We start from the raw sequence: 14,736 nt of genomic DNA on the forward strand, positions 1-14,736 counted from the left end.
GGACAATGCTTCTGAAATTCAAGACGTCTCCAAGCCATCATCGCCAGCCCCCCCCCCTGCCCCCCGAACCTAGCCATAAACTGACAAACTGGCCCTTAATTGCAAGCAGAAAACATAGTCATCAGCACACTAAAGGTCAAAAGGTGAAGAGTGACACAAACATTGGCCCGGATTTTTACTGTACTTAGAACAGCGAGGTGGTCAGTGCTCGCCGCTATTACAGGGTAAAACCGTTTCAGAAGTGAGTTCTGATGAAGGGCCACAGACCTGAAACGTTGGCCCAGAAATTCGGGTCTCCACGGGTGAGTACGCACGGGGTACTCACCCATAGGCCCAATGGAAGTGCCGGTTTCCTGCATGCACTGCGCATTGAGGATCTGTACCTCAACTCCACTTACCCAATCTCACTTTTTAACGCCACAGTGTGAAGCTGGCTCCTCTTAGGTCTGTTGGGAGGCCGAATAGACAGAAGCAGGGGCAGTTCAGGGGCATTAGAGAAACGTACAGAAATCACATCTACTTCCACATAGGTGCAACACTTATTTTGGTCACTCAGGCAGGTGATTTTCCCCCCAGTTCTCACACCATAAGTAAAGCTCTACACTAAACCAACCAAAGGGGCAAAGCACCATTTATAAAGTGCCCCTTCTGGCTGAACAATATCTCAGAGCACTTTCCAAGGGGGAGAGGAAGATGCGGGGTAGGAGGTGGGAAAAGATTAAGGGGTGGGGGGGGGGGCGTGGGGGGGACTGAAAGTATGATTAGAGGGAGTTCCAATGGCCAGTGACTAAAGATTTAGCTTCTGAAAGTGCAGTGAAGGGAGTAGGGGAGTCAAGTGGTAATCCGGAATCAAAGGAGCAGAGAGCATGGTCCGGGACATATCCTCGCTATGTCTCATCCAGCAGAACAGCCATTGAGAAGCCCACAGACTGGAGCTGGCCTGAAGTCCTTGCTTCTTGTGGTTAAACAGCTGCGGTGGAGAGCTAAACGAAGGAGGCATTCACTGCTTTGGCACTGAATGTGTCCCATGTGATTGGGATAATGTGTCACGAGCTCCACACAACAACAAATTACGTACACAAGTACTGGACAGAAGTATAACCAAAATCAATGCACTTAAAAAAAAGTACAGTATTTAGTTTGAATGGGGACAATTACAGGCACACACGATGCTCTAACATCCATTAGATCTTCATCCTGATTCCTCCATGCTTTCATTATTTTCTCCTCTGCTCCTCTGAAGATATCGACTCTTACTGGTGAATTGTCCTTGAACGTGTTGTCGCCTCCCAAATCCGTGCCTATCTTTCCCACAATTCCATGTCTGAATCCCTCCAATCAGGTTTCCGCCCTTGCCACAGTACTGAAATGGCTCTCATCAAAGTCACAAATGACATCCTTTGCGACTGTGACAAATTAAACTATCCCTCCTCGTCCTTCTTGACTTGTCTGCAGCCGTTGACACGGTTGACCACTCCATCCTTCTCCAACGCCTCTCCACCGTCATCCAGCTGGGTAGGACTGCACTCGCCTGGTCCCATTCTTATCTATCTAATCGTAACCAGAGAATCACCTGCAACTGCTTCTCTTCCTGCTCCCACATCGTTACCTCTGGTGTCCCCCAAGGATCTATCATTGGCCCCCCCTTCTGTTTCTCATCTACATGTTGCCCCTTTAAGACACCATCCGAAAACACAGCATCAGTTTCCACATGTACGCTGACAACACCCAGCTCTACCTCACTACCACTTCTCTCGACCCCTCCACGGTGTCTAACTTGTCAGACTGCTTGTCTGACATACAATTCTGGTTAAGCAAAAATTTTCTCCAATTAAATATTGGGAAGACTGAAGCCATTGTTTTCGGTCCCCGCCACAAACTCCGTTCCCGAGCCACTGACTCCATCCCTCTCCCTGACATCTGTCTGAGGCTGAACCACACTGTTCGCAACCTTGGTGTCATATTTGACCCTGAAATGAGCTTCCGACCACATATCCGCAGCATAACAAAGACCGCCTACTTCAACCTCGAACATCGCCCGTCTCTGCCTTTGCCTTAGCTCATCCACTGCTGAAACCCTCATCCATGCCTTTGTTACCTCTAGACTTGACTATTCCAATGCACTCCTGACTGGCCACCCACATTCCACTCTACGTAAACTTGAGGTCATCCAAAACTCAGCTGCCCGTGTCCTAACTCGCACCAAGTCCCGTTCGCCCATCTCCCCTGTGCTCGCTGACCTACATTGGCTCCCGGTTAAGCAGCGCCTCGATTTCAAAATTCTCATCCTTGTTTTCAAATCCCTCCATGGACTCGCCCCTCCCTATCTCTGTAATCTCCTTGAGCCCCACAACCACGCCCCCCCGGAGATATCTGCGCTCCTCTAATTCTGCCCTCTTGAGCATTCCTGATTATAATAGCTCAACCTTTGGTGGCCGTGCCTTCTGTTGCCTGGGCCCTAAGCTCTGGATTTCCCTGCCTAAACCTGTCCACCTCGCTACCTCTCGCTCCTCCTTTAAGACGCTCCTTAAAACCTACCTCTTTGACCAAGCTTTTGGTCACCTGCCCTAATTTATCCTTATGGGGATCGGTGTCAAATGTTTTGTCTTAAAATACTCCTGTACAGCACCTTGGAACGTTTTACTACGTTAAAGGCGCTATATAAATACGAGTTGTTGTTGTATAGGTTAACGAGTGGTAGCGGTGTTCTGGGACGAGCGCCTAAAACAGGCCTTAGGTCCCGTGCATTTGTTAATAAGGGGCCTGATGTCTCTTTTAGGATTCCTCGGAGAAATCAGGCTGCCCTGAACTGTGCAGGCATTGGGCCATTAAAATAACGAAGACCAGAAAACCTCACACACTTGACCGGGGGATTGGGAGGTGACCGACATCCCCGGCCTGTGCTGGAGAGGGGAAAGTAAAGAGAAAATTGGAGGGGAACAGAATACAAGAAAGACATGCTATGTAATAGAGTTGTTTTTATAGATGACAGACTTGTGGTTTGTAAAGTCCTCCTGCACCCAATCTGTGCATCTGAACCTTGACTGCAGGAACAAGTGGACATATCAACATGGAACCAAGAGCTCCGCAAAGCCCCAAACAAAATTAGAGACATGTGTACACCACAGGAAAAAGGAACTGAATCACCCATTGCACATTTCACAATCAAGGCTTCAAGCTGGGGCCATTGCCACAAAAACCACACACTGCTCAGGCCAACCAAATGACCACTACAGAGGAGGAGGTCCAGAATTCATCCACCTTGTCCCTGCGAGGATCACAGTCGCACTTTCATCCCAAAAATCAGAATCAACCTCAACAAAACTCTCACCGTAGAGGGGCGACGGAGATCGACTAAATAAGCCAAACAGGAGTCAAAACCGCGCCAAAGGCCAGCAGCTAGACAGCAGCATCAGTCAAGGGTGATTGATGACTGTAGGGACGGTCGAAGAGAACGATTTTAACGTGGGGAGAAATGGAAAGAGCCAAGGCTTTAGGAAGAAGTTATCGAGAGTGTCGGAGTGCGATGGCTGAAGGTTCTAACACCAGTTATGGAGGACGGAGAATAGCAGGCTGGCAAGGACGGGTGGCACCTTTGTAATTCTTTCACAAACCTATCTTCGCATCTTGCTGTTACTTTAAAGTGTTCAAATTTGTTATGCCACAACTGTGAGTGACACAGGCATATAAATAGGAAACGAAAACCACAAACTGGGAGAGGCGGAACAAAGAGAGTATGTAAAACAATGAAAGCATACTGGTTCCATTTAAACCTTGCTTAAACCTCCTCAACTTTCTACTCTTTAATCATCTCCTTCTGGATTCGCGTTATACCATTCTGTAATAAACGTATCTGTTTACCAGTTATAGCATCCTTATCGCTCCCTAGACTATCTTTCCATAACAGATCAGAAGAAAAGACTCCGCACAAAGTTTATGTGCTTCGTCCTGCTCAGAAGTTGTGTCAGAGCAGCAGTGAAGACGGCTCTCCTCTCTACATCAAGGATTCAGATCCTACACGCGCTCGGGTTTATCACCACTGCCACGCGCCCCCCCGAGCCTTGCTAGTGTCTGGGATGCAATTCTCCCGACGTACCCCCGTCCCCAAATTGTCTTTCCCACGTGTCACAGAAAGAACGTCCTGATCAGTTATCAACTTCGCTGGAGTTTAGAAGAATGAGAGGGGGTCTCGTTGAAACTTATAAAATTCTAACAGGACTAGACAGACTAGATACAGAAGGATGTTCCCGATGGCGGGGGAGTCCAGAACCAGGGGTCAGAGTCTAAGGATAAGGGGTAAGCCATTTAGGACTGAGATGAGGAGGAATTTCTTCACCCAGAGAGTGGTGAACATATGGAATTCTCTACCACACAAGGCAGTTGAGGCCAACCTATTAAATATATTCAAGAAGGAGTTAGATATATTTCTTAAGGCTATAGGGATCAAGGGATATGGGGAGAAAGCAGGGACAGGGTACTGAATTTGGATGATCAGCCAAGATCTCATTAAATGGCGGAGCAGGCTCGAGGGGCTGAATGGCCGACTCCTGCTCCTATCTTCTATGTTTCTATGTAACTTGTGAAACAGATCAGTGCCAATGTCAGCGTGAGGTGGCTATTGTGAAATATCGAAACTGCTAACGCAAAATGAACTGCTAACTCTGTGAAAAACTACAGAAACGAAGTTCAAGAAACAAGAATAAACTAGGAAACACTTTCAGAAACTAGCGAAAGTATAAACATCTAGTGCACAGAATCAATATGGGGGAAGGGGCGGGTCTAAAATACCCCATTTGCAGTATGAATACAGGGTGGGGGGGGGGGGGTTGGGGGAGCACAGAATACCAAATGCGCAGTATACATCGTGGTGGGGAGGGTACAAAAGGCCTAGTGTACAGTATGCACGTTGGGGAGGGGAGGTTATACTCCATATACAGAGAGTCCGGGGAGAGAGGATATACTCTGTGCACCTTATACATACACTGGCGGGAAGAGGGGTTAAAGTATCTTGTGTACACTATACAACTACTACATACACACATACAAACCAGAACTGGCAGCCAATGACACCAGCTTTATTAAAAGTCACAATATCTCTGGGACTAAATTTGTATCAGCTGGACGAGTTACTGCCTTGGTTGCAGTCAGTACCATGTGTGGAAAGAAAGAGAGATCCCATGGGTTTTCAGGCTTATCCGCTATTTATATCTTGCATTAAAAGTTAATTTTAGTAAAGATGCTAAAACAGGATTGAATGAGAGCAGTGTACTGTACTGTGCCGTACAGAACATTTACAGTCTTAGGTCACAGCTCAATACACTGGCACAATGCAGAATACTTGTCTCCACGTACTTTGAGAGTCAGAGAGTTCTGTACGTTTGGTGGGAAAACTCAATGATGAAGAAAAAAAGACTTGCATTTCTATAGCGCCATTCACAACCTCAGGACGTCCCAAAGCGCTTTACAGCCAATGAAGTGCTTTTGTAGTGTTGTCACTGTTGTAATGTAGGAAACGCGGAGACTGGGGATAACTCCCCTGCTCTTCTCTGAAATAGCGCCATGGGACCTTTTACAACGATAGACCTGGACTCGAGCCCCCATCACTTCTATTTCCCGTTTTCTTCTCTCTACAACAAAACTTGCATTTATATAGAACCTTTAACATAGTAAAACATCCCAAGGTGCTTCACAGGAACGTTATCAAACAGAAATGGACACCTAAGGAGAACTAGGACAGCTGAGCAAAAGCTTGGTTAAAGAGGTAGGTTTTAAGGAGCATCTTAAAAGGTGGAGAGATTTAGCGGAGTGACGTTCAGAGCTTAGGGCCTCGGCAGCTGAAGGCACGGCCGCCAATGGTGGAGCGATTAAAAATCGGGGGATGCGCGAGAGTCGAGAATTGGAGGAGCGCAGAGATCTCGGAGGGTTGTAGGAAGCTGCAGAGATAGGGAAGGGGGCGAGGCCATGGAGGGATTTGAAAGGAAGGATGAGAATTTTTAAATTCAAATTTAAGACTCAACCATCTATGATGATACACTTGGATGCTATATGAAAATGTTGCCACTATATTTAACAGGGACAACACTGAAATGCGATGTCATCGGCCTGAAGGACCGGAGACATGTCATGGAAACAACAGCGTCATGTAATGTACAAATCAGATTAATTACTTACACCAAGACTCAAACAAACTGCAGGCCAGGTACTTACTGGTACAGTGGTACGCCTCTCGGCTGGTAATAGCTTTGTTGCACTGGTGACATTGTGGTGGGCCATACGCTAAGATCGCTGTGAAAATATGCCCGTTTACAGTTTTCTTGTCCTTATCTTTTACTTCTTTCTCTTTTGATTTTTCTTTCTCCTAAAAAAGGAAGGAGAAACTTCAGTGACACAAGCAAAAATCAATTTTTACATTTTCCACAACAGTAGAAATTCATAACAACAGAAAATGCTGGAAATACTCAGCAGGCCAGGCAGCATCCGTGGAGAAAGAAACAAGAGTTAACGTTTCAGGTCGATGACCTTTCGTCAGAACTGGAAAAAAGCAGGAAATGGAAAGCAAGTTTAGGGGCTGGGAAAAGGGGGAGGGGGATGAAAGAACAAAAGGGAAGGTCAGTGATAGGATAGAAAGCAGGAGAGATTAAGAGACATTGAGATATTTTCAAGGTATCTCTGGTTCCTGTGATATCTCCATCAGTGACGTGTTTCGTGACAGTATTCCCCGTCAGTGCTAACTGTTACAATCGTCCCTGTGGGTCATTGGCATAAAATTGCCCACCGAGAAGTCTTAAGTAGCCATTAAACAGTTAAAATCCCCAAGTTTTTCAAAAATTCCTTCTCAGGATGTTGGCACGGCCGACATTTACTGCCCATTCCTCGTTACCACAATTGCTGGGCTACTTCTGAGGGCAGTTTAAGAGTCAACCACGTTGGGTGTGCGACTGGAGTCTCGGCGTGTCGGGCAGAGGCAGCGCAGCACGGTGAGCAGCAACAGCAGCCAAGCTGACCCGCTGGAGCACATCGGCCGGCAGCTCCTCGGCGGGAAGGAATTCCGACTGGGAGGAGGGGAGCCGAGCATGGCGGCCAGAGGCCGACCCGTGAAGAGAGAGAAGTAGGCCCCGGGCCGTGGAGCCGGCGACGGTGAAGAGGAAGCCGCATTGGAGCATTCACATCCCGACGATGTGTTCGGCGAGTCGGGCAGAGGAACGCAGCGCAACGAGCAGCAGCAGCAGACTCACGACACGCTGCAGCATGTCGGCCGGCAGCTCCATTTCGGGTAACTCGCAGTCCGGATGGGAGGAGGGGAGCCGGGCATGGTGGCCAGAGCGGGAGAAGCAGGCCACCGCACGTGGAGCCGGCAACAGTGAGGAGGAGGCCGCGGTGAAGAGGAGGACGGAGCGGCTGAGGGACATCGTGCTCCCACTGCCACAGGAAGCCATTGTATTGACTCTGAACGCGGCGCTGTACGTATAGCTGACGCGTCCCTACGGGGAACAAGCATTCCATTGTACTTGTTACATATGGCAAATAAATCTAATCTGAATCTGATATAGGCCAGAACGGGTAAGGACGGCAAGTTTCCTTCCCTAAAAGGGCATTACTGAACCATTGGGGTTTTTGTGACAATCCAACAGCTTCATGGTCACGATAGCAAAATACTGCGGATGCTGGAAATCCGAAGTAACAACAGAAAACGCTGGAAAAACTCAGCAGGCCAGGTAACATCCGTGGAGAGAGAAACAGAGTCAACGTTTCGGGTCGAAACCCTTCGTCAGAACTCTGCATGGTCACGTTTACTGATACTCAAGACTTTTTAAACTGAATTTAAACCCTCAAGCCATCATGGTGGGAATTGATCTCAACTTTCTCTGGAGCATTAGTCCAGGGAACTGGACTACGAGTCCAGGAACATAACCTCTACATGAGCGAATGCAAGTCATTAGGTGTTGGGCGAAGCCCTTGGGATTTGCACCTGGTTTACACGGTTTTAATATTGAGAAGCCCAGGTGAAGGCCCAAGGTCCAGAGGATTGGACACAACCAATGTGGGAAAGTAGACTAAGGAAGTCAGGAGTAGTGGCTATGTGGTGCCAAACTTTGACTTTAAAAAGCTTGAAGATTTTACGAGAGAGGGAAGATTCAAAGAAGTATCGAGTTCCAGTTTTGAGGCCTTGTGAAAGGATGGATTCGAGTAGGATACTACTGTAGAGAAGTAAGCAGAGCTCTTTAATCTTAACAGTTTCAAAATGTTTTTTTTCCGCCCCGGAGCATTTACTGATTCTGAAAGTAAGTGAGTTGAATTGGCATTGGTCAATATAATCTTTATATGTTCCTCATTCTGTTGGCCTCAGTAACTCCACTAAGAGTCATTCCTGTCCAGTGCAGTTATTAAGACTAATTGCTTAAATAGAAATGACAGGAAAGAAATCAAAAGGATGTAAACTTCAATATAAACTCTTTAACTGGCTGATTTTCAAGTGACTGTCATGATGGTCAGAGTTTCTAGGTTGCCGAGAGATACCTAGTATCAGACAGTATCAAAGCAGTCTGATGTACAGAGCTAGAAGGTCTAGCACTTGTGCCCTCGAGTCCGGATAGTGGCTTCCTGTGCATGCCCCCACCCCCCTGCTCCGTCCCTGGTGGACCAGCCTTTCCAAATCCCATCTCCCTCCCACCCAGCCGATGTGATCCTACTCTCTGCAACTCCCTCCCTGGTTATTTCGCTCCCCACCTTTAAAAGCCTTCTTAAAAACTCATCTCTGACCGCGCTCGCAGTTATCTCTCCCATCACTGCCTGGTCTCGTTTCTCCTCTGTGGAGCACTCTGGGATGGTAACTACACTAAAGATTCGATATAAATCCCAAGTCGTTGTTACGCCATTCACAATAATGTAATTCAAAGGTTAATCATTTGTTTTTGAATTCGGAAAACTCGAGGCTCAGGAGAGTTTATTTGAACAGGTGCAGAGAATCTGGCTCAAATCCCTGCTTCATCTTCTGATCCACTGGACAGACCAGTGCCATCCACAGATTGGACGCACTGTGGTACTGAGCCATACAGACTAGTAGAATTCCAGTTCCAATCCGTGGTCTGTGCTGGGTTAGTTGATCTCATCAGGACAGCAGCCGCAATGCTGCAGTGCTCCTGGATTGGGAAAATATAAATTCGGATAGGATTCCCGTTCTGCTGGAACGAGTGGATGCCAGCTGACAACAGGACTGGGATTGGATGTGCTGCAATAGCCTGCACTCATTGCCTAGGTGAAGTGGGGGGAAGGCGGCTGGTGCCAGTGGAACCAACAGAAACGAGAGGGAAAAAAAAAACAAGCAACCTAGTCAGACAGTGGATCCCACGGAGACGAACTAAAACTTAGCCAAGCTTCCCGCTAGCCAACCGCCCCCTTTCTAACTGTGTAATCTCTGCTGCAACCTTCTTACAAAACACTTCCTTAGCCACGCGTGACGGACGCTGTTCCTGTATTTATTTGCAAAGTCGATTGAGACATAGTGGAGCCGTGTTTGTTGTAACAAGTTAGCAGCCACACATAAAAAAACACCCCAGCTGACTTGGATCAGGGAGCTGAATGTGCTTCAGTGTACAGGAATTGGGGACCTCGAGCATAGCATCATGTATAAAGGCAATTTTATACAGGTGCAATCTAAATAGTCAGAGTAGGGCAAGAGGTTCAAACCAGTGAAAGGCAAATTTAGAAGTGATATCTGACGTTCACACACAGTAATCAACACTTGCAATGGACCTTTGGTCACAAATAATGGAGGCCAAAATCCTGGAATTATTTAACGAATAGATGTGGTAATCGGGGGACTATAGGGTCTTTCTGGCTGAATGAACGAAGATGGGCTGAATGGCCTTCCCCATCCACATTTACCTTGTGAGGAGGTGATGGGAGAGTGCTGCTGAGGAGAGAGCGCCACCTCGAATTACATCCTCAGGTTTAATCCAGCCAGCCAACAGAAAGGAAACTCTTCTTTCCCACTGCCTCCAATGGCCAACTCTGGGGGCCAACAAAAAGTCAGGCCCTGGATGGCAGCTGAGGCATAGAGTTCAGCTGTTCTACCCTGCTAGCGAGCCATCGCCAGTGGGCGCACCCCCTCGGAGAGCACAGGGTCAGGAGGAGGACCCTTGGGAGTGATCCGCACACAAATGGGCTCAGACTGACGACGCAGCAATGCTTGGAATCGGGATGAGCAATCAACCCATTCTTACACTGCCCATCCTGCGCTGTCTTAACCCTCAGTGCACGAATCTAAGCACAAGCCAAGACACTCCTTTGTAAAAGGTTATTCGAACAGGAAAACACCACAGAGCTAGTAGTGACACACCTCATCCTCACCACTAAGTGATAAGACCTGAGGTTAGTGTTAACTGTTAAACATCTGCTCAGGTTATCTCCAATTCCTTCGATAAACAGGAGTGATTCACACAGCACTGGAAATTTCCAGTGTTAAATTGTATCAATGCACAGTAAGAATCCCAACTGGCCCTTTTTCCTGCTAATTATTCTGTATATTGCCTTCTTTCATACCATCATTTATGCTTAATGCAAAACAGCTGTCTCTGCTGCTTCATAAACAAATGCTTGGATTCAATTTGATGTTATGAATATTTTTGTTTTAACCAACTTGTTGGGCTCAATGCAAAATGAAATGAGCAGGAACAGAATCGTATTGCCGATTAAGTTAGAACCTTTTTTGCTCTTCTGCTAGTCTGTTACTGTAAGAAACTTAAGTTTATATTAATATATACACAACACTACAGCTTCAACTGTCTTCACAGGGAACAGAAACTAAAACATGTGCAAAAGATTTATTTAAAAAAAAACGCAGCCACATTGAAATGTTAGACACTAAGACCGAAGATGCAAGCCTCTTACAACAGATTATAAACAGGAAACCGAGCAAAGGCAGCCAACATGAAGACATTAACAGTCGCGAACATTTACGCTTTCGACTCCCGAGCAGACACGACCCAGCACAAGATCACCCTTGCTCTGAATCATTCCGTCACCTACCCACTTGAGTGGACTCGAGTGTGGAATATAAAATCTAATCCACGACATAACTCAGGTTGGGAGAAGTCTTCTTTTCACGTGCCGGTTACAAAAAGCAAATGGGCTGGCTGTCTCGATTTGCCATGACGTACATCCCAGTCAGAGGAAGTTGGGGTCTGGAGAGGGGGTTGGCTGCCCTTTACAGGGTCTCAGTCACCAAGTTGTTTAGAAGTGTTAAGCTTAAAAAAAAAAGTTTTCCCTCCCCCTTTCTTTTTAAACTAAAACATTCTGAGTGCCCTGTAAAGGCTCTCCCACACATTTTAAAATTACTGTATATCTTCGCTTCTTTTAAATTGAACCGAAAGCTAAATTTTGGACAACACTCTGCTTGACAAGTAAAATCAACTGCCTACAAATGTATAATTGAATTCTTAGGCGTTTCACTCTCTGTGGTCGACGGTTAATGCGACTATATTAAATACCTGTTTAACAGTCAGTCAGTCATTCACCTATTCGCTTTAAACCCGGTCAATAAAGATAGTTACTGGGAATAACATTTCTTGGTGTAGTTAAAAGTACTATTGAATACAAATCAACATCGTGATTATTTAAAGTTATTTTTCTTCACAAAGGATCCATAAGTCACTTTAGTGCTTTGGCCCTGGGGAGGGGGATGCACGGTTTTAAGGCCCGCTATTGGCGTCAATCTACGACTAACTATCTAGGAGGTACAACTTGTATTTATATAGCACCTTTAACGGAGTAAAACGTCCCAAGAAGCTTCACAGGAGCGATTATCAAACAGAATTTGACACCGAGCCACATCAGGAGCTATTAGGACATTGTTTAAATTGTTTAGGTTTTTTAGTCAATAGCTCACAGGTTGTATAAATGCCATGTTCAGTAACTTCTGTAACTGGCCTGTGCCGTCATTGTACTGGTGAACACAAAGGTAGGTGATCAAGAAACTGCATCTAAATCACTTACTACACAACGTTTCTTGACCTTTTCGGTCATGGATCTGATCATGGACTTTTTTTTTTTTTACACAAGATAAAAAAGGGTAGTATTTTGCCGTGATCAAAAGCTTAGTCAAAGAGGTAGATCTTGAAAGAGGAGAGAGGGGTTTAGGGAGGGAGTTCCAGAGCTCGGGGGCCTAGGCAGCTGAAGGCATGGCCGCCAATGGTGGAGCGATGAAAATCAAGGATGCGCAAGAGGCCAGAATTGGAGGAACGCAGAGAACTCAGAGGGTTGTAGGGCTGGAGGAGGTTACAGTGATAGGGAGGGACGAGGCTGGCATGAATCAGTCATACATGAAAGAAAAACTTATGAAATAATACTGAGCGGCCTGCGGGTGGCGCTGTCCAGGGAGAGTGTAAATACTCAGGCACGGGCCCAGCTTGCGCAGTACATTCTTAACAGGAACTAGTGAAGGACACAACTAGACCTCCATGTTGTAAAACAGTTGATTAAAGCTTTGTTTAACGCTTAGACCAAGTGCCTAGTAGTTTTCTTACGTCAGAGGCCATGGAGGGATTTGAAAACCAGGATGAGAAGTTTAAATTTGAAGCAGGAGCCAACGTAGGTCAGCAATCACAGGGGTGATGGGTGAACGAGACTTGGTAAAAGTTAGGATACAGGCAGCAGCTCAAGTTGATGGAAGGTGCAAGGCTGGTCAGGACAGCATGCATGAACATGGCCACTCACAACTCTGCTTTCAATTCTCCCTCTTCTCCATTAGCGCAGGCTCTGCCCTCCGCTCGCTACTTATGTACAACGATAGAAACAAACCTCACCACACAGGACAATCACAGCTTATAAACCTGCACCCTACGCTTCTGTGCTGAAGCTTGCATTTATGTAGCACCCTTAACACCGTCATGACACCCCCAAAGAGCTCAACAGCCAATGAATTATTTTGAAGTGCAATCACTTGTTTTATAGGCAAATGCAACAGTCAATGTGCGCACAGCAAGGTCCCATAAATGGCAATGGGGTAAATGACTAATTGGCCCAGAAATTCAAGTCGGAGGCTTCCCGCGGGTGTAAGCCCCCGACCTGCACTTACCTAGCGCGCCGGCCGTTGTGCTGTGGGCCCGCGTGGGATTCCGATCCTGGGCCTCCTCCAACTGCCGGTGCGCAGTGCTTGCGTATCCCAGGGGCGCAGTTAGTTCAAAGCGTCCCCTGGGATCACGTGGGCCATGGGGAGCCAATGGTAGCAGGGAATCTGTATTCATAGATTTGACAGGAAGAGCTGTCAAATCTATGAACACAATTCAGCTCCAAAACATAACTAAAACTTCAAATACATTTTTTTTTTAAATTTAATTCACATTTTCAAAATAACTATAAATTACATAAAGTAACTATTTTAAACAAGAATTTAAATTTTTGAAAAAATGAATTACAGTTTCTAACGGGGCTAAAAATAAACTTACCTTTCTTTAAGTATTTAAAAATAATAAACCTGTGGAAAAAATGTTTTAATTTTACTTAGTTCACCACTTACCTTGTTAAAAGCAGGCCTTGCGACTGCTTTTTACAAGTGTAACTCCTGGAGACTTACCCTCCCGGAGAAACCTGCAAAAAAAAAAGGGTAGTTCCAGGCGTACGCGCTGCCTCTCCGGTGCACACGTTCGACCTGTGAACCCCTTCCTTTAAGGGAACGGAAGTTCCGGTTTCCCGCGCATGCGCAGTGCATGCGCGAAACCAGCACTTTCGTTGGGCCTACGCGTGAGTACCCAGCGCGTACTAACCCGTGGGGACCCGATGTTCTGGCCCATTAACTTGCTTTGCTGGTGGTTGAGAAATAAATGTTGGCCAGAATGCTGGGAGAATTCCCCTGTTCCTTTTCAAATAGTTCCATGGGAACTTTTATGTCCACCTGAACAGGCAGATAGACAGGAGCTCAGTTTAACGTCTTATCTGAAAGACAGCACCTCCCACAATGCAGCTCTCAATACTGCACCGAATTGTTGGTCGAGATTATGTGTTCAAGTCCCAGAAGTGGGGCTTGATCCGTCACCTTCCGATTCAGGCGAGAGTGCGACCACTGAGCTATGCTGACACTTAGCCAGACCACAGCATCACTGTGCTGGTTAAAAGAGACTTGAGATTCGAAACCCAAAATGGGTCCGAACTGAATAGAAGGGAAGGAAATTAGGGAGGAGAAAAGAAAGGTTGGCAGGGATCCTGCTCCTGATTGCGAGCCATTAATTCCTGGTGGAAGTGCATGTGTTTGCAGACGACACACGGCTGGGTGGGCGTGTGTGCTAGGAGGAGGATGCAGAGAAACTCCAGTACGATTTGGACAGGTTGGGTGATTATACTGCATTTGCCATGCATCTGCCCAATGTGGATAAATGCGAGGTTATCCACTTTGGTGGCAAAAACAGGAAGACAGATTATTATCTGAATGGCAATAGATTGGGAAAAGGGGAAGTGCAATGAGACCTGGGTGTCCTTGTGCACCAGTCGCTGAAGGTAAGCAGCAGGTGCAGCAGGCAGTTAAGGCGGCAAATGGTATGTTGGCCTTCATAGCAAGAGGATCCGAGTACAGGAGCAAGGATGTCTTGCTGCAGTTGTACAGGGCCTTGGTGAGACCACAGCTTGAATATTGTGTGCAGTTTTGGTCACCTTATCTGAGGAAGGATGTTCTTGCCATGGAGAGAGTGCAACGAAGATTCACCAGGCTGATACCTGGGATGGCAGGAATGACGTGTGAGGAGA

General features: G+C 46.6%; 1 protein-coding gene across 5 annotated transcripts in view; it reads right to left on the reverse strand.

Annotated features, from left to right (window-relative positions):
* Window positions 1-14,736, reverse strand: part of LOC147099964 (A-kinase anchor protein 13-like) — a 482,784-nt gene that overhangs the window by 77,872 nt on the left and 390,176 nt on the right. For all 5 annotated transcript variants that reach the window (XM_085968506.1, XM_085968508.1, XM_085968507.1 and 2 more), the window contains one exon: window positions 6,208-6,358. In XM_085968506.1, the coding sequence (XP_085824632.1) occupies window positions 6,208-6,358 (151 nt within the window). The remainder of the gene's footprint in view (window positions 1-6,207; window positions 6,359-14,736) is intronic.

This window comes from Somniosus microcephalus, chromosome 27 (genome assembly GCF_052327205.1).
Source record: "Somniosus microcephalus isolate GS21.2 chromosome 27, FLI_Smic_1.0, whole genome shotgun sequence".
NCBI lineage: Eukaryota > Metazoa > Chordata > Chondrichthyes > Squaliformes > Somniosidae > Somniosus > Somniosus microcephalus.